This window comes from Aphelocoma coerulescens, chromosome 10 (assembly GCF_041296385.1).
Source record: "Aphelocoma coerulescens isolate FSJ_1873_10779 chromosome 10, UR_Acoe_1.0, whole genome shotgun sequence".
Taxonomy (NCBI): domain Eukaryota; kingdom Metazoa; phylum Chordata; class Aves; order Passeriformes; family Corvidae; genus Aphelocoma; species Aphelocoma coerulescens.
The window spans coordinates 4,562,738-4,585,042 of NC_091024.1; the positions used below are offsets into that span (position 1 = coordinate 4,562,738).

General features: G+C 43.8%; 3 protein-coding genes across 4 annotated transcripts in view; 1 reads left to right on the forward strand and 2 right to left on the reverse strand.

Annotated features, from left to right (window-relative positions):
• Positions 1-560: 560 nt before the first annotated feature.
• Positions 561-1,442, reverse strand: LOC138116606 (uncharacterized). Its single transcript, XM_069026082.1, has one exon. The coding sequence runs from the start codon at positions 1,440-1,442 to the stop codon at positions 561-563; it is 882 nt and encodes a 293-aa protein (XP_068882183.1).
• Positions 1,404-10,010, forward strand: MESD (mesoderm development LRP chaperone). The gene is made up of 3 exons (XM_069025885.1): positions 1,404-1,644; positions 5,745-5,977; positions 6,677-10,010. The coding sequence occupies exons 1-3, from the start codon at positions 1,441-1,443 to the stop codon at positions 6,939-6,941; spliced, it is 702 nt and encodes a 233-aa protein (XP_068881986.1). The 5' UTR covers positions 1,404-1,440; the 3' UTR covers positions 6,942-10,010.
• Positions 10,011-14,986: 4,976 nt separating this feature from the next.
• The window catches only part of CEMIP (cell migration inducing hyaluronidase 1), a 50,795-nt gene continuing 43,476 nt past the window's right edge, over positions 14,987-22,305 (reverse strand). For both annotated transcript variants that reach the window (XM_069026161.1, XM_069026162.1), the window contains exons 24-28: positions 22,085-22,289; positions 21,252-21,338; positions 20,775-20,932; positions 19,245-19,345; positions 14,987-18,623 (exon numbers count right to left, since the gene is read on the reverse strand). In XM_069026161.1, coding sequence (XP_068882262.1) covers positions 18,496-18,623; positions 19,245-19,345; positions 20,775-20,932; positions 21,252-21,338; positions 22,085-22,289 — 679 coding nt within the window. In that variant the 3' untranslated portion in view covers positions 14,987-18,495. The remainder of the gene's footprint in view (positions 18,624-19,244; positions 19,346-20,774; positions 20,933-21,251; positions 21,339-22,084; positions 22,290-22,305) is intronic.

Here is a 22,305-nt window from a genome sequence, read left to right on the forward strand (position 1 = left end):
AAGACTGGAGTGAGATAAGGCTGTGCAGACATCCATGCATGTAATTTGGTTTAGATAATGGAAAAACAGCCCGTACAAAGAAAAACCCATTTCTCTCATTTTTTTTTGTGGTGGTCAGATGTTCTGGAGTTGTGTTTTAGTAACAAACAGCAATAATTTTAATAGTTTTCTTTTAGAAACCTAATGTTGCTGAGACAGTAGTCAAAATCAGAAGACTCATGGAATGGGCCCAGTTCCCATCACACGGATTAGCAAACCCGGATACTTTTCATCCTGCCTTTAAAAAAAAAAAACAACAAGAAGCAACCACATAGTTTAGATCCCAGGCCATCCCTGCGCCATCATTTATTTACTCATTTTTACCTCTCCGTGCCCAGCGTTCACGCCCTGCCCGGGCCCTACAGGACCGCACCGGGGCTGCACCGCCTGGAGCGGGGCTTCGTGCGGGGACAGCGGCACCCGGGCAGCCGGCAAAGCCCGTCAGCGGGGCCGCGCCCAGCCCGCCCCGTCCCGCTGCCCTTCCAGCTCCGCCTCCCGATCCGCCCCGTCCCGCTGCCCTTCTAGCTCCGCCTCCTGACCGCCCCGTCCCGCTGCCCTCCCAGCTCCGCCTCCTGACCGCCCCGTCCCTCCGCCCTTCCAGCTCCGCCTCCTGACCGCCCCGTCCCGCTGCCCTTCCAGCTCCGCCTCCTGACCGCCCCGTCCCGCTGCCCTTCCAGCTCCGCCTCCCGATCCGCCCCGTCCCGCTGCCCTTCCAGCTCCGCCTCCTGACCGCCCCGTCCCTCCGCCCTTCCAGCTCCGCCTCCTGACCGCCCCGTCCCTCCGCCCTTCCAGCTCCTCCTCCCGATCCGCCCCGTCCCGCTGCCCTTCCAGCTCCGCCTCCTGACCGCCCCGTCCCGCTGCCCTCCCAGCTCCTCCTCCCGATCCGCCCCGTCCCGCTGCCCTCCCAGCTCCGCCTCCTGACCGCCCCGTCCCTCCGCCCTTCCAGCTCCGCCTCCTGACCGCCCCGTCCCTCCGCCCTTCCAGCTCCTCCTCCCGATCCGCCCCGTCCCGCTGCCCTCCCAGCTCCTCCTCCCGATCCGCCCCGTCCCGCTGCCCTTCCAGCTCCGCCTCCCGATCCGCCCCGTCCCGCTGCCCTTCCAGCTCCGCCTCCCGATCCGCCTCGTCCCTCTGCCCTTCCAGCCCCGTCCCTCTGCCCTTCCAGCTCCTCCTCCCGATCCGCCCCGTCCCTCCGTCCTTCCAGCCCCGTCCCTCCGCCCTCCCAGCTCCGCCTCCCGACCGCCCCGTCCCTCCGCCCTCCCAGCTCCTCCTCCCGATCCGCCCCGTCCCTCCGCCCTCCCAGCCCCGTCCCTCCGCCCTTCCAGCCCCGTCCCTCCGCCCTTCCAGCCCCGTCCCTCCGCCCTCCCAGCTCCGCCTCCCGGGCCGGCGGCGCTGCTCCCGCCCATGAGGCGGCCGGGGCCGCCTTCCCGTGAGCGGCAGAAGATGGCGGCGGCCGCGGGCTGGGCGCTGCTGGCCCTGGCGCTGTGTCTGAGCGTGACGGCCGCGGCCGGCGGCACCGAGGGGAAGCGGCGGGACGGGCCGCCCAAGAAGAAGGACATTCGGGACTACAACGACGCGGACATGGCCCGGCTGCTGGAGCAGTGGGAGGTGCAGGAGGGGTCGGGGCCGCGGGGTTCGCCCGCACCACGCGGAGGGAACGCCGCGGCTGCCGAGGGCGGCAGGGCCAGGCCGGGCTGGGGCAGCTCCGCGGGGCAGCGGCCGCTCTGCCCGGTCCCGGGAAGGCGAGGATCCCCGGGCCTGGCCGGGACCGGACGAGAGGGATCCCCGAGCCCGGTGGAGGGTGGCCGGTGCCGGGTTTCTTCCTCTGAGGCTCTGTGTCCGTGTGTGTGGGTTTCAAAGTCGGCGTGAGCGGCCCTCAGCCTGCCCTGCCTGGCTGCCCTGTCCCGCCTTCGCAGCACCGAGCCGGGCGCTCGGTGCCTGCCAGCAGCCTCGTCTGGCTGAAAAGTCTTTTTTTCGAAGTATTGAGAGAGAAACATTTTGTGACCGAGGGGTGGATACCTAGGAGGAATGTTTATTTCACATTTACCAAGTAGATACGTTGTTGTTTTGGTTTGGTGTTTCTTTCCTATCTTCCCTAATAGTAACAACTTCTAGTTCCAGCTCTCTCTCGTCGCCTTCATCCTTATCAGCCCGCTGCCTTAACTTTCCTTGGCGGTTTCCCATCACTCTCTTCTCCATGTGGGTGTCATGCCACTGTTAGGTTCTTTTCACTAAGTTGTGTTCCATCATCTTCTGATAAATGCCAGAGCATTCCTCACTGTCATTTACTCTTTCCCGTGAGGTTTTTCCCTGGAATATTTTGCAAAAAACCCTGAAGGAAACAACAAAGAGAAAGCTTCTGTTTCATATAACACCAGTTGCAGCAGTAAGTCAAGGTGGAGAAGTGTGTTTTATATTTGAGTTATAGATAAAGTAATGAGAAACATGGATGCCTGCCTTGGTCCTGTTTGGCAGATTATGGACTTGTTCATCCTATGGATTGTTAGCGCATATATCCCTTTAGGAAGAGACATTCTTAGAAAATAGAGTTAAAATTTTAAATAAGAATTAGTAAAAAGTTCAAAGTTCACTTTTCTGTTAGTGGTGTCAGTCAAGGACCCAGTAGGCCCAGCTGCTAAAAAGTCAAGGCTTCGTATTGCCCAGCTTAAACCAAATGTGGCCTTGTAGGAAAAAAAAATCTTGGAAGGTGAGCATTTCTTTTTAATGAGACGGCTGAAAGAAAGACTCAAGTTAATGCTATTGTAGCTCTTGGCTGTATATTCTGCCCCAGCCCTGGTGGGTGGGTCAGGAGGCTGTTTAGGGTTTTTCCTTTTCAGCTGGAGCAGGTCCGTGATCCAGGTCAGGTCGCGGTGTGCTGCACAAATGCAGTTGTGTGCAGATGTGGCAGAGCAGCTGGGGAGTCACTGCTCGGGCTGGTGGTGTCCCTGAGGAGAGGCACACAGCAGAACAGGGACTGAGGAAGGGCTCAGCAATCAGGGGTAGTTTGGTCTCTGGGATGGTCAGCTGCAGGGCATTTTGCCTGGTGGGAGTCAGGACACATATAGGGAATATGAAAGGCTTGAGGGGGTGGTGGCTGGAGAGTGGAGGAGAAAGGGCGTGAGTGTACTTGATGGAGTGGGATGAGAAACAAAGGGGCCACTGTGAATTTGGGTAAGAGCAGAAATTACGCTCGGGAATGAGGAGCACAGGGCATAGATCTGTACAGAATCAAATGTCATTGCTTTCAAGTGATTTCAATTGCCCAGTATTTTTTATTTCCATGGCAATTAGTCTAAAACCATTGGAGGATGGTGGCTTTGACATGCTTGGGTTCAGCCACAAGCCTGGCAAGGCTAAGTCTGTGGCTCCAGCCAGGATCTCGTGCTGCCCCTTGCACCATGTGCATGACTGCCTGGTGATCCGGGAGAGTGATCTGGTGGAAAACAAGGATGGGCAATGGGGAAAAGAGGCAGAGGTACTTCAGTTGCACAGCTAGAGCTTGGAGGAAGCCACCAAAGGATTTTCCTCATGGAAAGGGGCTCTCCAGAAGCTTTGAGTCCTGGGGAGCTTGGACACAGAACTGAGATTCTGGGCTGGAGGTCTCTTTGTCAGGTGCTTTAAATAGTTCATTACTGTTACAAGCTCAGGGTTTCCCAGGCTTGCATTGAACAGGCAAAGGAATTAAGTGGCATATGTTACTAATGTTTTTAAAAATCAAAATGTGGGAAATTTATTAGAAATTTCTGAGAAAGGGAGCTGAAGGGAGGAGCAAGGGAAGGAATATGTAGTTTTTCCTGTGTCTGTGTAATGCTTTCCCTCTGGACCCTCATGTTACTGTTTAAGTGAGTGAGTCTGCTTGACTTTTCAAAGCAAAAACTTCCACTTTTCCTTCTGCTTTTTACCTTTTAGATAGCTTTAAACACTGCTGCATGATAGTTTGTACATGATCAAGAAAAGAAATGCCCTGTAGGGGAGCTCTTGGCATCTTCTGGTAAAACTCCCGTTCAGAATGTAAGAATACAACTTCAGGAGCATTTCGTTAAATAGTTAAGGGAAAAATAGGTAATACATGTTAGTAGCTTGTGTTGTCACTAAATCCAAAGTTAGTTTTTATATTTCATACAGAGTATTTGGAAATTTTTATTTTTGCCTTTTCTCTTTCAAAACTCTGAAATAAACTGGCTCTGCTCTAGTCAATCCAGATTAAATTCAGGTTCAATTTGCTTTTAATTCTGGAGAACGTTTTTCATTCAGTCGCATAAGATTTTGTATTTTCACTGTGCTTTACCAATTTGAGCATTCTCCAGCTTCCTCTAAGTAATGTTCCCACTTGGTGAGGGCAGGGACTTTCCTTGGGCTCTCCTTTCCTCCCAGTTCACTCATTTCAAAAATTTCAAGGCGTCTGAATTACTTGAAAGCATGTTTCAGACTTGCAAAATTGAAACAAGGGCATAATCAGTAAGGAAAGAAAGGATGAAATCTAAGGCTCTGACAGCTTTTGTTCTGTGGTCTCTGAACTTTAAACTCTTGTCAGAAAGACAACAAACTGCAGGAATGAGATGGGGAAAGAACACGGGTCACCTGTATGAAACCATAGCCTTTGAGGGGCATGGGATGCTCCGTGGGTGTTGTAGGAGGATGCTGTTGGGTTTGTGTGTAAGCAAGCATGTGCAGAGATGTGAGGGTAATGCACTCTGAGATCTGGAAATCGAGCTCTGCTCCTGATCTTTGAGGCCTCTGAAGGAGACTGTGTACTGCTACAGTTCATGTTCTTAGTGGAGTGATGCCTTTTGAAGTCACGACAGCACCTCAAATTTCTGCCTTAATTCCTGCTCATTCAGTAGTGCTTGGGTGGATGCCAGTATAAGACTTCTGGGGTTTTTTTGTTCTGTTTCTTACACTGTTTCAGAAATCAGGTTCTGGCTTAATGTAAGTTGTCACCATATTCACCTCACGCTTGTGAGCTGTTTTAAGGGGCAGCAGTTTGAATTGTGCCTTTCCAAATATTTAAATGGCTGTCAGCCTCAGCAGAGGCATCAAGAGGGTTTTTTTTTCTTTTTTGTAGGAGTGATTTTCTCTGGGTGATTATGTTGTCAGACTGAGCTGCATCTGTGCATTAGAAAAGTCATGAAACCTTTAATCAAAGTCTTTCTGTGGCATAAGCATTGAAAATCCGAATTCTTGTGGGTTACATTGTTTAAAGACACAAAGTAAGGAAACTTAAATTCTCAAGCAATCACATGATTCCCAGAAGTGAGTTTTGACCTCTGAAAGCAAGATCAGATGAATGTTTTTTTCATATATGTGTGTATGAGGCTTTTTATTGCAACTTTCCCATTTCATCTCGCATGCATAATAAATTTCTGTGAAACTGTGAAGAAAGTAAAAGTATTATTTTATGAGTTTCCTAGGTGGAATTGTATTGAATTAGCCTTAAGGCTGAAATACTTCTCAGTATGTGATAAAATGAGATTCCACCTGTCAGTATGAAAATGTGCATCATTTTGAGGGGAGGGTTATAAATTGAAAGAGCACTCTTAGTGAAGTATCTTGAAATAACAGTCACTATTTCTTTTGGTTTCACAATCTCCATCATTCAGCTAAAAATATTTTATCAAAGCACAGTTATTCTCTAAACAAGGAAAAATTTAAAATAAAAAATTTGTGAAACAGCTGAGTTTAAAGCTTTCTTGTCCTTTTCAAAACAGAAAGATGATGACATTGAAGAGGGAGATCTCCCTGAACACAAGAGGCCTCCAGCACCAATAGATTTCTCAAAAATAGATCCAGGCAAACCTGAAAGCATCCTGAAACTGACAAAGAAGGGGAAGACTTTGATGATGTTTGTCACAGTGTCAGGAAATCCCACAGAAAAGGAGACAGAGGAAATCACCAGCTTGTGGCAGGGCAGTCTCTTCAACGCAAACTACGACGTGCAAAGGTGAGCTCTTGTGCTCCAGGATAAAGTTCTTGCCTTTGCAGAACCCTTTCTTCCTGAAAACCTTTTCAACTGTTCATCCTCTGCTGTTCCCCACCTCCATCATCCATTACTGTTTCTGTGTCAGTTGTGACAAAACTTGTGGTGTGGTGCAGAAACCTCTTCAGTGTTTATGCACCATGTATGTATGTATAGCCCAGATTCTTTTTATCTCACTGTGGTTCAGCTGTTTATCAGTTCTAGCTGCACTAGTGTGCCTTTATATGCTTGATGGAAAACATCACACTCTGAAGACTTCTCACCACAAAAGGCTTTTTGTTCCCCTGCTAAAAAATGTGACTCTTTCTCTCAGAGAGAGAGCATAATTTTGAAACAGAGGAATGTTGCACTCTTGTATTGAGGCTGAGAAGGGTTGCAGTAAATGTATAAAGCAAATTTAATGCTCGTTAGTGGATTTTATGTAGTCCCAAATTAGTTCTAAATTTGTTTCCTTGTTCTTACTTCATTGGTTATTTATTTATATACTTCATACATTTTATTCTTAAATGTCCTAGAAGATTGTTCTCTTGTGCCCATTCCCAGGCAACAAGACCAGCTTCTTGCTCTTAAACATATGCCTCAGTCATGGAGGCTCTCTGAGCAAATGCTGGAGTGTTTGAAAAGCACAGAGTTAACTGAAAAAAATATGGATTTTTCCTCTAGGTTTATTGTTGGCTCCAATCGGGCCATCTTCATGCTGCGGGATGGTGGCTACGCCTGGGAGATCAAAGACTTCCTGATAAATCAGGAAAGGTGTGCAGATGTTACTCTGGAAGGTCAGGTTTATCCTGGCAAAGGAGCAGACGGAAATGAGAAAGTGAAAAACAAAACAAAACCTGAAAAATCAAAGAAGAAAAAAGACGCAGAGAAGAAATCTAACGGCGTCAAAGAGGACAACCGAGCGACCAACCAGCGAGAGGAGCTATGACAGCCCCGGCACCCAGACTGAATCCTGCTCTGCTGCTCCTCGAAGGGAATCTCCTGATGGGTCCTGGGCTTTCTGGGGGTGGGGAGGAAGGAAACAGAGACTACTGAGGTTTAAATTTGTGTTGAACTTCACCAGTTTACTCATTGCTGTTGGCCATTTGTTTAGTTACAGGAAAGGTAGCGCTTCATGCCAGCAATTGACTGCTTTAGTTTGCAATTTTTTCATGCTTTTGTTGTTGTTTAAAACTAGCATACAAATCTGTGTGTCTAACTTCACAAACTTAAGTGGAAAAGAAGAATTATGGTCTCAATACACTGATGTTCATCTGTAGTAGCTGTGTCCATCTTGGGTGTGCAAATCATGGGTTCACAGCTGCTGTCAGAGAACCAAGTGCAGTGTGAAAAGATTCTCTTGGAAGATGGTTTGATAGACACAGTTGACACAAAACTGCCCAAAGTTGCAAAGAATAGTGGCCAGAGATGCCTGAAATTACAGGGTTTAGGACACGTTTGGTTAGACTGCCTGTTGCTTTAAAATGAACTCAACCCGTTGTGTCCCAGTAAATCTGTGGAAGTGCTTAGGAGTGTGATGGAAGCTAGGTAGGAACTCTGCTAATGCACTCCAGATCTGTATGGGAAGGACACTCTGTGTCCTTCAGAAGTGAATGGAATTATAGCACCTGCATGAGCAGTGTCAGGGTGAAAAGAGAGGATGAGTCCAGGGCATTCAGGTTGCTCCTGCTGCTAAAGGACCGTGCCTATGGAAGCAGATGTTCTGTGTGTCCCAGGCTGTGATGTCCCAGTTACCCAGGCAGTGAGCTGGAAGAAATAGCTTTAACTCTGAAGTTAATTTGGTTTACTGATTTAATGGTTTGTTTAAGTATTTGAAAAAGTAGCAGTTACAGCACAGAGTTAAACTTTGAGTTAGACATATCACTGATGCTTAATAACCAGATTTTGGTGGGGTTTTTTTTCTTGGTACAGATTCCTGACTGACGTGGTTGATTGTAAATGATCACTTGATCCAAATACTCTGAAGTTGGATGCATGGGAGCCAATACTTTGTATAATTGGGGAGGTTTTATTATTATTCAGATTGTATTTAGTCAAATGCTTTGCTTAGAATTGTTTCCCTTCTGCCTTACTACCAGTTAGGGACTAAAGGCACCAAGTAGTGTGGTCCACATCATTTTGCAGAGGATGAGCACAGTATCAACTGTCTTCATTCAATACTAGTAAGGTGTTACTTTTTCTTTAAGGTGCTAAAATCCAAGTGTTTTGGATAAAAGTTCCTAATTGAACCATAATGGTTGATCTTGTGGAATACTTCAGTATCAAAAATATGAAACTGTGACTGAGTCCTTGTTCTGAAATAAAAGATGTCACTAAACGTACTGTTTTGCAGAGTAGTAAAACCTTTTAAATAGATCTGCATTTGGTTATGTATTCAAGAGGCAGACTAACTCATCTTTGGTTTCTGTATTTAAGGACTAAATTTTGTTCATGAAGGTTCCAGTTGATTCATTTTGTTTAATTTTAATCATATTTGTATGAATTTAGGATTAAAGAAACCTTTGCAGCTGCACTTCATTAAACAGGCCTGTACCTGTTTGAGTGGAAAATTAAAATTTGTTTCTTCAGGATTAACTATTACTTTTTATACTCTGGTACTAATCCAGATGTGCAGTGGAGTTGAGAAGAGTCTCAGTAGATATTTGGATAGTTGAGATGTGCAGTCCAGTTCTTGTCCATAACTAATTGATCATTTGGTCACATATTCTGGGTTTGCACCACCCTTTGTAAACAATATTGCTTCTCATCTCAAGGGAAGAACAGAGGTCAGATGACACTACAAAAATGAAATATTAATGAGTTTTTGCTTTCTGAAGTTATGGTATAGAGATCACAATTCAGATTTTGATGAGAAACACGTGGAAGTGCAGTTTTGTACTTCTCCTAATGTTATTATTTCTTTTTTGATCAAATTGGGTTTGAGACTGTTGGAGAAACAATTATTGCATTATAGCTATAGCCCAGCTTTTGAGTATAGATACTTCAGTCATTCATAAATCTACATTTCCAGTAGGTTGGGTCTTTCCCCTTTGTAGTTAAAAGGAGTTTTGTTGAAATTCACCAGCCAATTGACCAGGTTTTTATTTGTTTGGTTGTTTCTGAGTCAGTTGCCCATGTCAGGTGTACGTATGGTTTGTGCCATGTCAAATTTCAAAGTGTTTGGGGTTTTTGTTTGTTTCTTTTTAGGTTTTTAATCTGTGTAATGACTTGGCAGTTGTTTTTTGACATAAACCAAAAAATGCTGCTTTCACGTAGGTTTCTTTTATTGTCTTTCATTTCTCTTCTCCCTTTTTCATGCTTTACACTCAACAAATAGTGAAATATACCAGTCAGTGTAATGTGGCAGTCTGGCAGGAGCTGCTTCACCCCAGCCAGTCTTTCTCTGCTGTCACAGTTCATTATTCAAGAATAACCTGAATTGCCTTTTAAAACTGGTAAAATCTTTGAGACAGTTGCACTTGTCCTGGGACAGTGCTACATAACCAAATGGCTGGTGATGATTTAAGAAGCCCAAACCCTATCACACACATAAATATGTGTATATATCAAAGTAAGTATCCTCAGAAAGTTACCTAAGGTCACTAATGTTCTATGAGCACCTCGGATGATGGATTCTCCATTGGAGACTTATCAGTAACAGTTTTTGGCTCCACATACAGGACATTCAGATACCTCCTTTAAATCTAATTTCAGCAAGTAGGGTGGTAATTATAGCTCTTACTATTTCCTTTTTTTTTCCAGTTCTATACAGAGGTACGTGGAAAATCATCTGTTTTCATGACAGCAAAACATCTGCTGCCTTTCTCCTCTCAGCGTAGTGGTTTCTCTGTTCTAGTGCTGTAACTAACTTTTCTGAGCTACTGTTAAATTTTTAACCCAGCTGTCCTACTCAGAAAAAAACAGTTTGTCAGTGATACTACACAGGATGTGGTTGCACTTTGTGAAAAATTTCCAATGGACAATCAACTTTTTATGTAATAAAATATTGGAAAAAGTATTCTGGCTTTTGTTGATTTGGGGTTTTCCTGTAAACTGTTGTGACACAAACTACAACAGGATTTCTGATCTTAACTTAGAGTGGTGAAAGCATTTCTCTGAACAATCAGGTCAGCCTTGACTTCCAAGAGAATCTACTTTCTTGTCACTGTTCCTGAACTCTTGCAATTTTGTCCCAAAAATGAAATCATAAATTAAAGCACCATTTTGTAAAGATAAGGAACAACCTATTTTTATCTGATATTTGGCCACTGTTCTCGATGGGTTTATGGTAAGGCTTAGAAATTATTTCCATTCTTTTATCTGTGGCTCATTTCCTTTTTTGTTCAAGGAGTAACACTGCTTTTTCCAGAGGTTTTTACTTTTAATTGCATCAGATATTTATAGAAATTCAAAGAACCTGTGCCTGAATAGAGAGGATGCCTCTGTTTTTGAAATGCCTTATTCATTGGTACTGTCATGTTTTTCTTTATTAAGATTGCAATGCTGCTAGGTCCATTGATACCCTTCTATTTGATAATTCTTATTCTGGGTTAAAATGACCTATTTGTGAACATCCCCATTTTCTGCTTATATCACTACTGAATGTCACTGTTTTGTGTTTATGCTGTACCCTTTTAACAGGACAAACCCCACTGAATTCAGGTAGTATCAAATTGCCAGGAAGACTAGAACTGCTTGGATCCAAGAAGGAAAATCACTCCACTAGGATTTTTGGACTATGGTATTTTTTCTCCTGTAGTAGTCAGGTGGCGGAAGGGTTTGGCCACACCGTGGCTCTGGAGCAGAAGAGCTCTGTGCAGAGCAGTTTTTGATTAGCATTTAAAAAGCTGCTGTAACACACAACAATCAGGCATTGCACAGTGCCAGACCTTAGCCAAGGGCAGCTGGGAAATGCTTTGTTCCTTCCCCGTGTGCTGCTACTTAACAGAGCAGTGTTGATGCTGGCTGAGTTGTCAGTGGCATTACATCAATTGTTTCTGTGATAGGAAAACCAGATCTGCTAACCATCATTTAAATTAACTAATAATTTAAATGTTTTTTAAAAATTGGTGTTATATATTTTTTTTATTATTATTATTTTATACACATTGGTATTTTGGGAGGGGAAAATGGAACAGTTAAAGGACCTTCAGCCTCTTTCCCATCTTGTTGGCAAAGGCTTCAAATTCTCAGAAACAGAACATTTCTTTCTCACTCCAGAATTGCTGTGTCTCTGTTGCAGTGGGACAGAAGACACCCTTGTTTTTTTTACAGAAGAGAGACTGGAATGCTCTAATTCATGAAGTTTATAACCAAAGCTTTTTTTTTTTCCCTTAGGTAATTTATTGATACCTCCAAAAAAACCTGTGGGCCCATCTTTACTGCTTGTAACATCTGCTGCTTTTAAAGGTAATTAAATGTTGTGTCTAAAACAGAGGCTGGACTTCTGTTTTGGCACCCTGCCCACTAATTCTGTGGGAAGCACTGACCAGAGCATTGAGTACTCATTAAATCATTAATATTTAAATCGGTTTGGCTGCCTTAATTGGTGTCAGAGTTACATGTCATCAGGGCTCTCTGTGCATTGGAAGGAGGTGAACAGCAAGGCCCTGGATTTGCTTGGAAGGTGCAAGGATTGAACAGCACCATCAAGTGACCTGGATCTTGCTGTAACTTTATATAAAGTTTTCTCTGTAGTGAGGAAGACTGAATTATACAGGAATAATTGTAGTGCAAAGGTGTATTGGAAACAAGATCATGGGTGAGCACTTGCTGAGTCAATAAAGAAATAAGCAAAAAGGTTTAATAGGTGTATTTATGTGACCATTGCTGTTGTTTCTGAGATTCATGCCTGCAGGCCTGGGGTTTATTTTTAACTTGTCCTTAGTGCAACTCCATTTCATTCAACTTCTTTTTGCAAAAAAATTAGAAACGAGTCAGTTTTTATCCCCTCAGCTAAAATATTTCAGAAGTGTCCAAAATAGTGCATATTTGAAATTACACAAGACTTTTATATGAGTATTTTATTATTCATCCTGCCAGTTGTATCCACAGCCATACCCTGTGCCTTGCCAGCCCTTGATAGTCAGCTGCTGTCTTTCAGGTGCTGTATAGCATGTTAATCACTGTGTGGACTTTAGATAATTGCACTTATAACAGGATGGAGTTGCCAGGAGCTTAGTGGATGCACAGATATGCAAATGCTTTGGCATTTAAGACAGCAGTTGAGCACAAGATTTTGAAAAAACAACTTTTCTTGCCTTTAATGTGGGTACCAGGTAGTTTGTTGCGAACTAATGAGCTGTGTAACCTAATGAGGGAAAGACCACTTTCCATTTTAACACCACTCTTCCCAACCTCTGTTCCCACATAACATCACCATTAGAGCCATATTGCTCAGTTCTCAGATAACCCAACTAAGGCCTGAAATGTGTTTCAGCCAGGTTGTTATTTCTGTCAGTAGTGATGAGCCAGGACAGGCTTGCTTTCTGGGATGAGAAAATCAGCTTTGGATTTGTAATCAGAGTAGACCATGTTCAAGAGATGTAGCTGTACCACCTGAATACTGGAGCTGGTCTACAGGAAAGCCGAAATAAAAGTCAAATGAGCTGCATTATTTTCCTTAAGGGTTGCTATCAACTGTCAGGCCCTTTGCTTTCAGGTGAGGTATCTGTGCTTTAAGAATCATCATCCTGTACTACTCATCCTACACTAACACAGTAGGAGAGGAGATGGGGTTATGGTGCTGCTGGTAATTTCACTGTGATCTCACATTACACCCTCTGACAAAGGAAGAGAGACACTTATGTGTAGGGGACTTCCTCCCGAGCAATTTCCTCTCGAGTCCTGTCACTATTCCCTTATCACAGGCCTCTTACCATGTCCTGACAGTGCCGAGACACCCCAGCTGAGGCTTACACTCAGAAATCACAAACCGATCTGTTTGCAGTGTGCTGGAGCTCTCCCTGGTGCTCTGTTTTTAAGGTTGTACAGCGAGTGTACGTGCTGGGTTCTGTCCCATGGAGAGGGGTCACCAGAGGGAGGAGTTTCCGAAGGTGCTTCGTGAGGAAGCCATGCAAGAAGAAGGAAGGGTGTGGCTGCAGCGGTGGTTTGTGCACATCCCTCCCCATCCTTCGGTCCGAAGGCGGCGTGGCAGAAGAGCCCCTGACACAGCTGCTGGCATCGCCCTTCCAGCGCCATCCGGCCCTTGCAGGGGGAGAGAGCCGGGACACCTCCCGGCGGGTCAGCTGCTGGCGGCGGTGATGGACCGGCTGCTCTGCCAGTCGGCGAGGGCGGCACAAAAAGCAGTCCGGGGACACGGACACGCAGCGTTTCCTGCGGTCCAGAGGCCTGGCGGGAGGCCAAGCTCCGTGAAGCAGCGGCGGGAGCATCCCTGCACCTCGTAGGTGGGAGCAGGAGCTGTCTCAGCTCCGTTTGGCGCTCGGTGCCCGGGAGAGGCTCAGCAGGAATGACCCTGCCGGGAGCGGAGCCCAGGCGCGGCCACGGGAGGGCGCGCGCGGACCGGGAACGGCCTGGTCCAGCTTGATAATTATAATATAATATAATATAATATAATATAATATAATATAATATAATATAATATAATATAATATAATATAATATAATATAATATAATATAATATAATATAATATAATATAATATAATATAATATAATATAATATATATATAACACATATAACATGTAACATGTCATGTAATATGTTATATGTAACATGTAACATATAACATAAACATATATATTATATATAATATATGTGATATATATGATATGTATATATAATATAATTATTATATTACATTACATTACATTACATTATATTATATTATTATATATAAAACATATAACATATAACATGTATATGTATATATAATATATCATATAATATGTAATATGTATAATATTATATGATCTATGATATAGTATATATTATATATAATATAATATAATATAATATATATTATATATACTATATTACATATATGATTTACATATATTATGTATTATATATTATATATTATTACATATTATATATTATATATTATATGTTATATATATAACACATATAACATGTAACATGTAATATGTAACATATAACATATAACATATATATGTTATATTATAATATATATGATATATATCATATGTATATATAATATAATTATTATATTATATTATATTATATTATATTATAATTATATTATAATTATATTATATTATATTATATTATATTATATTATATTATATTATAATATATTACGATGATATTATTATATTATATTTACTTTATTGTATTATAACCTTTTTGTTATATTTATTATATCATAAATATAAAATAAATCATAATATATTATAATGTAGCATTTCTGGACATGGCTTTATTGGTGGACTTGGGAGTGCTTGGTTATGACTGTTGGACTCAATGACCTTAGAGGTCTTTTCCAAGCAAAACGATTCCATTCTCTTCTGGTCTATAACACCCTTTTAAAAAATTTATATTATCATTATAATATAAAACATAAATATTAAACTATATTTTATTAAACATATTAGAATATGTTATATTTTTATGCTTTTCAATCTTAGGTGCCAGATCCACTCCCCCTCTCTAGTCCCAGATACACAGACACACGTGCTCACTCACACACACAGAGCAGCAGTGGCACAGCAGCGATGCCTGCCTGCACGCTGGCAGGAGCTGAGGTGTGGGGGACCCCTCTTCACATCCCCTTTGAGCCCCTCAAGCAGGCAGGGTGCATTCCAGTTTCCTGGCCTGTCATCCACTAGTGTCCCACCTGCCCCAAGCACAGGCCTTTCCCATAGCTGTAATATCCCCATTCCCATCTCCTTCCCTTCGCTCTCTCAGATCCTGCAGCTGTGACCAGGCAGTGAAATGTGCTGTGGCCAACAAACTCACCCAGGGGCTGCCTGGCCCCTTGGGTTTTGTCTTTTGAAATAAGCAGGGAGACAAAAATAAAATAAGAAATTTGCACTGAATATTTATTTTGATAAACATTGTGTACTCCAAACAACTACGTGTTATTTCAGTTGTAAGCCACAATCTTTTGGAAACAACGTCCCAAGAGCTCTTGTCATCATAAACCCGACAGTCAATGCACCACCATGGTCTGTGGACATAGAGAGCTTTCAAGTGCAAAGCAGATTATCAGAAAAGACACATTGCCGACCTCCTTAACAACCTGGACAATGCTCAACTCCAGTAAAAATGCTTCATATGTCTGCAATTTAGTTGTCTTAGTGCTATTGTAATAAATTAATAGAAAATATATCTTTTTTCATTGGAAAGTCTATAAGAAAATGTACAAACATCTAACTCCGAAAAAGGACCAGCTGTTTCGGCGACAGGTAAAACAAGCATTTGAACAGAGGCAATAAAACCCAAACATCCAAACAAACAAAGAGACAAACAAACAAAATGCAATCAAAAAACCCCCACTCCACCAATGGCAACTGTGTAGGCAAACATGGGAACATCTGCAGTAACAGGACCTTACAGAGAGGCTCACTGCAGCTTGTGCAGGGACTCTACAGGGTGGGCAGAGGACAAGCACTCAGGGAATTCACCAACCACAGTGGGCACGTGCAGGTTCTAGAGCAAAGATTAAACAGGAATCCTGTGGCACAAAGCTCGTGCTGCCTGGCGATGGCACCAGGCTCCGTTCTCTCTCCAGAGCACACACTGATGACTCCAGGCCGTGCAGGTTGGCAGGAGCCCTGGGCATTTCCCCGGCACACGGCCACGGTGCTCTGCTCTCCCTCGGGCTGACAGACTGCAGTGAGTCCCTGCTCCATATTCACAGTGGGAGACCCTCCCCAGCTCCAAAACAGGCCCCATGTGACAAGCTCAGCATGACAGGACAAGCTGCTTAGAAGTTTTCGTCTCTTAATAAGGTGAGATTTTTTTAGGAAAGGAAAAGGAAAAGGGTTTTCCTAGAGCCAAGTCTTATGATTTCACCCTGAGAAGTCCCAAAACAGTAAAATCAGAAGCTGCACTTCAGCACGGAGGCGGCATGCTGCTAGAAGCTGAACAAAGCAGTCTAGGGAATAGACCTACCTGGTGGGTTGTTCCCGGGAATTTTCACACTTACAGGGAGCAGGAGAGGGGAAATGGCCATGGCCAGTGGAGTACTGCAGAGCGCAAGCCTGGCACTGAGGCTTGTACAAAGCCAAATCCCACTCCAGGCACATTCCAAGCCCAGCTTTCCTGCCCACCACCTGCTAAGTGCTCATGAAGGAAATATTCCTGCTTTGGCAGCAAGTGTGTTCCACCAACATTGCTGCAATGGCATCAACAGCACTGGCTCAGGGCAGGGAAAAGGTTCAGACAACCCAAACTGACAGACCCAAGGGAATTCCTGTCACACTCTTCCCCTGATTTCATGGATCTGGCCCTGTTTTGGCTATCATGGGACATCAGATAAACGTTTTGGATGATCATGGTTGAACCACCAGTGAGACTGACTCTTTCTTGGAATAATTTGTGAAATCCCCAAACTATCATAAGAATTTGGGGGGAAAACCCCCCCCCTTACTTGCCTTTTACAAAGGTTGCCCATTCACTCTGTAAGTGGCACAAATGCCTAAGGAGCATTCATTAACAGACTCTTGTTGGGAAGCTGGGAGGGAAAGCTTGGCTCTTCTCTTTTTTTTTAATACAATACACATGACATTCAGTGAATTCAAAACGATTATGTAGTAAGCCTGAAAAGAACATTTCCAGTTTCAAAACCCAGGAGAGGCTTGAGGGGAATGTAACCTACAGTACTATCTCATTTTTGCTCATGCTTACTTTGACTTTCAGAGCAACTGATCTAAACCAGTATCTGCCCAGCCTTTGGAATAACACACAGAATCCTTACTTTTGAGCCTACCTTGCCACTTCAAGGTAGCATTTTTGATACTGTGGGGAAAAAAAACTTAATTACCTAAACAAAGTAGCCATCAGCAATTAGAATAATTTATGTGGCAATGAGGACAGGCAGAGATAAAGTGGGGAAACAAACCCGAGTCCTACTGGCAAGACTGACATTCCTGGAAAAGCTTGTCATGATGTCTTTTACACTTCCCCCTGCCCCTAGATTTCTTAGAACAGCCACAGCCTCCAGAAACGCCTTTGTGGTATTTCTGGGCAACAGATAGAAATATCTCCGAATGCTAGAAATGCTTTCAGTGCTTTACAAGATAATGTTTAATTTCCCAGCTCCAAGAGATGCCCCTGTAAAGTCCTGTTTCACTCTGATCTGCCTTCATTACCCAGGTACTGGTTTGCAGCAGGGGGAAAGGAGATACAAGACATCCAACGAGTGCATTGGGATTCCCACTTTAGTTCTTCAGCCACCTGGAAAGACTTCATCCATGTCTCATGTAACTCTTACAGGAGGACTAAGACATAATGTCTTAAGCTTGAGGACAGGATCAGAAAGCAACACATAGCAGAGCAGTCTGATCCTGTTCCCTCTGGTGTCCTGGGAAAGGTGAGGACAGCTCACACTCTTGGATGCTGAACAAGGTAAGTCCCAGGATTCCTACTTAAAAATTGGAAGCCTTGAATTGGGATGGCTTTAACTGACAACCATAAACTGATCCCGAGCGTTGCTATACAGAGGGAAAGGCTGTGGGGGAAAGGCTGAGAAAATGCATGTGCTAATTGACATTGCTCTCCTTCTAGCCTGCAGCTGCTTGTTGAAGGAAAAATTTCCTATTTGCACAACCACATTAAAAATCCTTGATCCATATGAAAAACACAGTTTTCTGATGAAGCAGAAATAGGTGGTTTCATCAGTCTCTGCTGGCATGTTTTGTCCACTCCTTCTGTCATCTCTTCCCCAACTATGTGCCATGGGTTTGCATGTACAACATACACCCCAAAGAGCTTGATCAAACCTCACAGAAGCTTTAGGAGAAATGCTTACTGTCCAGTTACGCTTCCCAGCATCCAGGTAATCACTGAAACACACTCTTTCTACCCCAGATTGTCAACCAGTCTTTGAACTGGCATCCCATGTCTATGTGAGCAGCTAGTTACACTATGGAAAAGAAAAAGTCTTCAGACAACTTAGAGGCTGGTAAAAGCAATAATCCTCGATGGTCTTCAGACCAAGAACTCCCCTTTAAGAGGCAGCACTAAAGTCAGTCTGTCCCAGGGGTGCTGATAAAACCAGCACCTGGTGAAACAGCTCAGACCTTGCTCAGCACTGCGAGAGTCGGCCTCGGTGCCCGAGCCAGCCTGAGCTGGCGAGCACAGAACACACGCTGGTCACAGAGGAAGGCTTTTCTGTCACATGTGGCCACGCTAGCTACTTACAGTGAGATTTCTTTTTGAACAGCAACAACAACAACAAAATGCTACACTGGCGGCGCAGGCGGGCGAGGCCCACGCAGAGCGGTCAGTAGTCCGTCCGTCCGTCCGTCCGTCCGTCCCACAGGGCAGTGCTGGCGGCCAGGAAGCACAGCAGGGTGTCCTCACAACTTCATTTTCTTCACCACAGGAATTGGCAGCGCTTGGTAGATCTTAGCCGACTCCTCGTTAGTGACCAGCTTCACCCAGACGGGGCGGAAGCTGCCTTTGAAGCCGACAAAAGCCATTTTCTCTGCAAATCGGAGCAAATGCATTCAGAGTGTGCCAGGACTGCAGCAGAAACCCCCCTGTGTGTGTGGCTACAGCCCATGGCTGGAGGGGTGCGGGTGCACAAGAGCCAGTACAGCACACACACCCCCAGATGGAACCACGCCAAAAGCTCAGGGAGCTGAGGGCAGCGATGTGCACGTGGAGCTGCATTCTAATGCAATGTGTGATGCTCTGAAATCAGTATGTTTTGTGCCATCCAGTCAGAATGTTTCAAGAGAAAACCAGCTGAAAACAAGTTCAGACAAGTAAAATATCCTGGTTTAGGGCATTTAGTGGGGGAAAAGGCTCAATATTCCTATTATTAAAAGGTGTTTCTAGTTAAAATTAATCTGGAAAATCAACCCCCCTGAATTATTTACTTCTAAGAACAACTGCCAGAGTTCTTTTTCTATTTACAGTTTCAAACTGAGGTTGTTACCCAGAGCTCCAGTGGACACAACCTTCCTGAATAAATAAATTACTGGTCCCAGGATGTTTGAGCACATGCTGATAGAAACAAGCAAGGCAAAGTTTAGAAGCAGAAAAAAGGCCCCTTTACTGGAATCATGGGAGGTTAGAACTGAGTTTTTTAAAAAGTGGTTACCTTTTAACCTAAAACCCTCTCCTGCTCCAAGTTTCTCCAGTATTTTAGTCCATGGTCCTCTTGAAATGAATCTTCCTTTAGATGTCACCAGCACTATGGAGCTGAAGGAAACAGAGATGAGTAAATGGATGGAGTCAGAACACATTCCTCATTTGTTTGTCCTGAGCACTGGTAACTCCTGCCTGTCTGTTCAGACACCCATGAACTACAGCAGCTTCAGCTTTAATAGCTTTCAATGCTTTCCAACAGTTTGGTCATAGATTATTTTTCCAGTCATGCAAAACACATTAGAAAGCAGACAGAAGCCACACTTTTTATTTTTAAACATGGTTTTCTAGGATGATTTAAATGTTTCCAACCTGCAGTTCCATCCTGCTTTGCTCAGAAAGACCCATCCTCTCCCTGGGATGCCCTTAGCAACTCTCAAATGATTTCTTGTTCTTTCATTAGCAGGTTAATCCTGAAGTAATTCACTTCTCTGAGACTTCTGTTGGCCTGATGCTTTTCCTTTCAGTGTGCTTCTCTTTAAAAAGTGTATTAGTATTGTACACTATTCCTGACCAGGACTGGATGTAGCCTGGATTGAGATTGGGATTTTTGTAAAGCAGGATGATGGTCTCTCTGAAAAGACTTCTCATTTTTTGGATGAAAGAAAAGTGAGCAATTACCATGCTTCTCTGAAGTAACTACTGTAGTGTGATTTTTGGAACGTCTAGAATTATTTAAGACAATAGAAACACATCTGACTGCACCTGCATGTCTCTAGAGCAAATGCCAGAACAATATTGATCTGCCCAGAGCTATTTCCAGATGATTCATCAACAAAGCACTCATATTTGCATTAAATGTTACATATCAGATTTCAAATCCAAACAGATTTAATAACAATTAAATGTATTCACTGCCCACGAGCACTCCACAGGCTAATGTGGGAACAACCCCTTTGGTTCTTGGGTTTCTGATGTGGTTCCAATTCTCCTTCCAGCAGAAGAAGCCATTGTCCTCCAGGATGCAGGAACATTTTTTGGCTACTTACCACCCATTTCCAAAACTCTGCATTCCTGGCTGCCCATACTTAAAATATAAAAGAATCCAGCCTTTAGGTCTGTGCAGGGGAATGTGCAAAGGGGAATGTATTTTATTAGTGGAATTATCTGCAGTTTGAGAGGACATACAGGCAGTAAAAATGTGCAAGCTGTGCACATCTGTATGGATCTGTGCTTTGTGAATTTAAGTCTGCAGTTTGTCTATAACCCACAACATAAATGTAGCTCTGCAGTTTATTAATCACATGCAGCTCTGCAAATTATCGGGGGCTCAATCAGTCTCTAAATCAAAGAGCTTGCATCCTGCTGCTGCCTGCATGTCCTGCTCACATTTGGGCTATTTTGAACTGATGAATACATCAAAATACACAAAAATACATTTTTGGGTTTCTGGCCTATGTTGAGTGATAAAATCCAGGAAGAAGATGAGTGTTATGCAGCATTTTGTACATTGCACCTGAGTGACAACAGATTATTTACTCACTGATCTTTGATGTTGTTGACATAATTTTCTATCTGTGCTGGGATTCCTTGTAGAATGGAGTTTTTGAATGTTACTCGATCAACAACTTTTCCATGGTGTCCATCAATCACAACCAGCTGGATACCCTCATCAGTGAGGAAAAACCTGACACCATCAACCTGTGCAGGGGCAAAAATATTCTTGATCTCTCACAGTAACACAATTGCAAACAACCACCTGGAAGAAGCACTGATAGTCCTGGGTCATGGGACTGCTCTTTCCATCAAAGGGCAGAGCTCCAGGTCTCTGAGGTCCAGCAGTCCTGCCTAACAGGAGAAGTTACAGACTCTTCTTTTTTTTTTCTTTTCCCCCAAAATACAAAGCAGAAATGACCTGAATTTGACTCTCCATGGTAACTTTGTAAAGAAGCTTTCTATGAAGATGAAGCAAGTGTCTTAAAATTGCACCCTATTAAGGTTGTTGAGAGGATTTGCTCACCTCAATGTATGCAAAGTCATCCTTCAGGTGGAAGTACTGTTTCTTATAAGTTTCTATTTTCACTTCTATTAGGTGGTCCTTGGTCTTCTGCTTGCAAAACGAAAAAAACAGATTTTCTAGTGAGAATGTCCATTACCTGAATGCTGCATTTTCAATGAAAACATTTCAAACCTTGAAATTCAATCAACAAGGAAGCAACCTAATAAGCACTGACTTGCCAAATTAAATTGCTGATGAAACTGGGCACAATGGTAACCTCTCTGCTCATCCTGTCACCAGTTAAATTGTTTCACCAAATGGCAGTGATTCTTACTTTGCAGAACTGACACATAGCTCTCCAAGGCTTTGCTGTGCATTCCTGTTTCAAGGGTGGTGAGTGAAAAAACCCAAATCACAGATTTGCTGCTTCCCCCCCCAAACCAGACTGGCTACAGGAGACTGTGCTGTGCATTATACAAATGAGAAAAGTTCAACTCAGCTATGCAGTCCCCTGTCTGTCACTGCTGTTCTTGCAGCCTGGAGGAGCTGGAGGCTCCAGAGTCACATTCCCTGGACCAACTTGTCTTCCAGATCAGTTTTCACCCTGTGCTTTCAAGCACAGCACATCACATCAGAGCCCCAGAAGACCAAGTATCCAGCTTCAACCCAAGCCTCGTGTGGCTCTCTGCACATTGCAAGAATATGTTTCATATTATTTCACATGCCTGAACCATTTCAGAACATCAGGCACAGCATATACTGACCCTGGCCCAAAGTTTTTCTATGTCTGTGGGCACAATATGTGCCAGATTTACAGGAGCAATGATTCTGTCATAAGAAATCAGCTGCTTTACCAGTTGTGCACTCGAGAGCTTCTTTGGCATTGGCACTTCCACTATTGGTGTCTCAATGTACTTGGGATAGGCCGTGGCTTCACAGTCGCTGACACCAGCTGTCTTTGGGATCACAGCTTTGATTCTTATTCGTTCACAGCCCTTTACAGAGCAGAAAGCAAATTTCTCCTTCTCATTTTGAGCTTTGAGCTTCAGGAACAGCAGCCTGCAGGCAGGAGAAA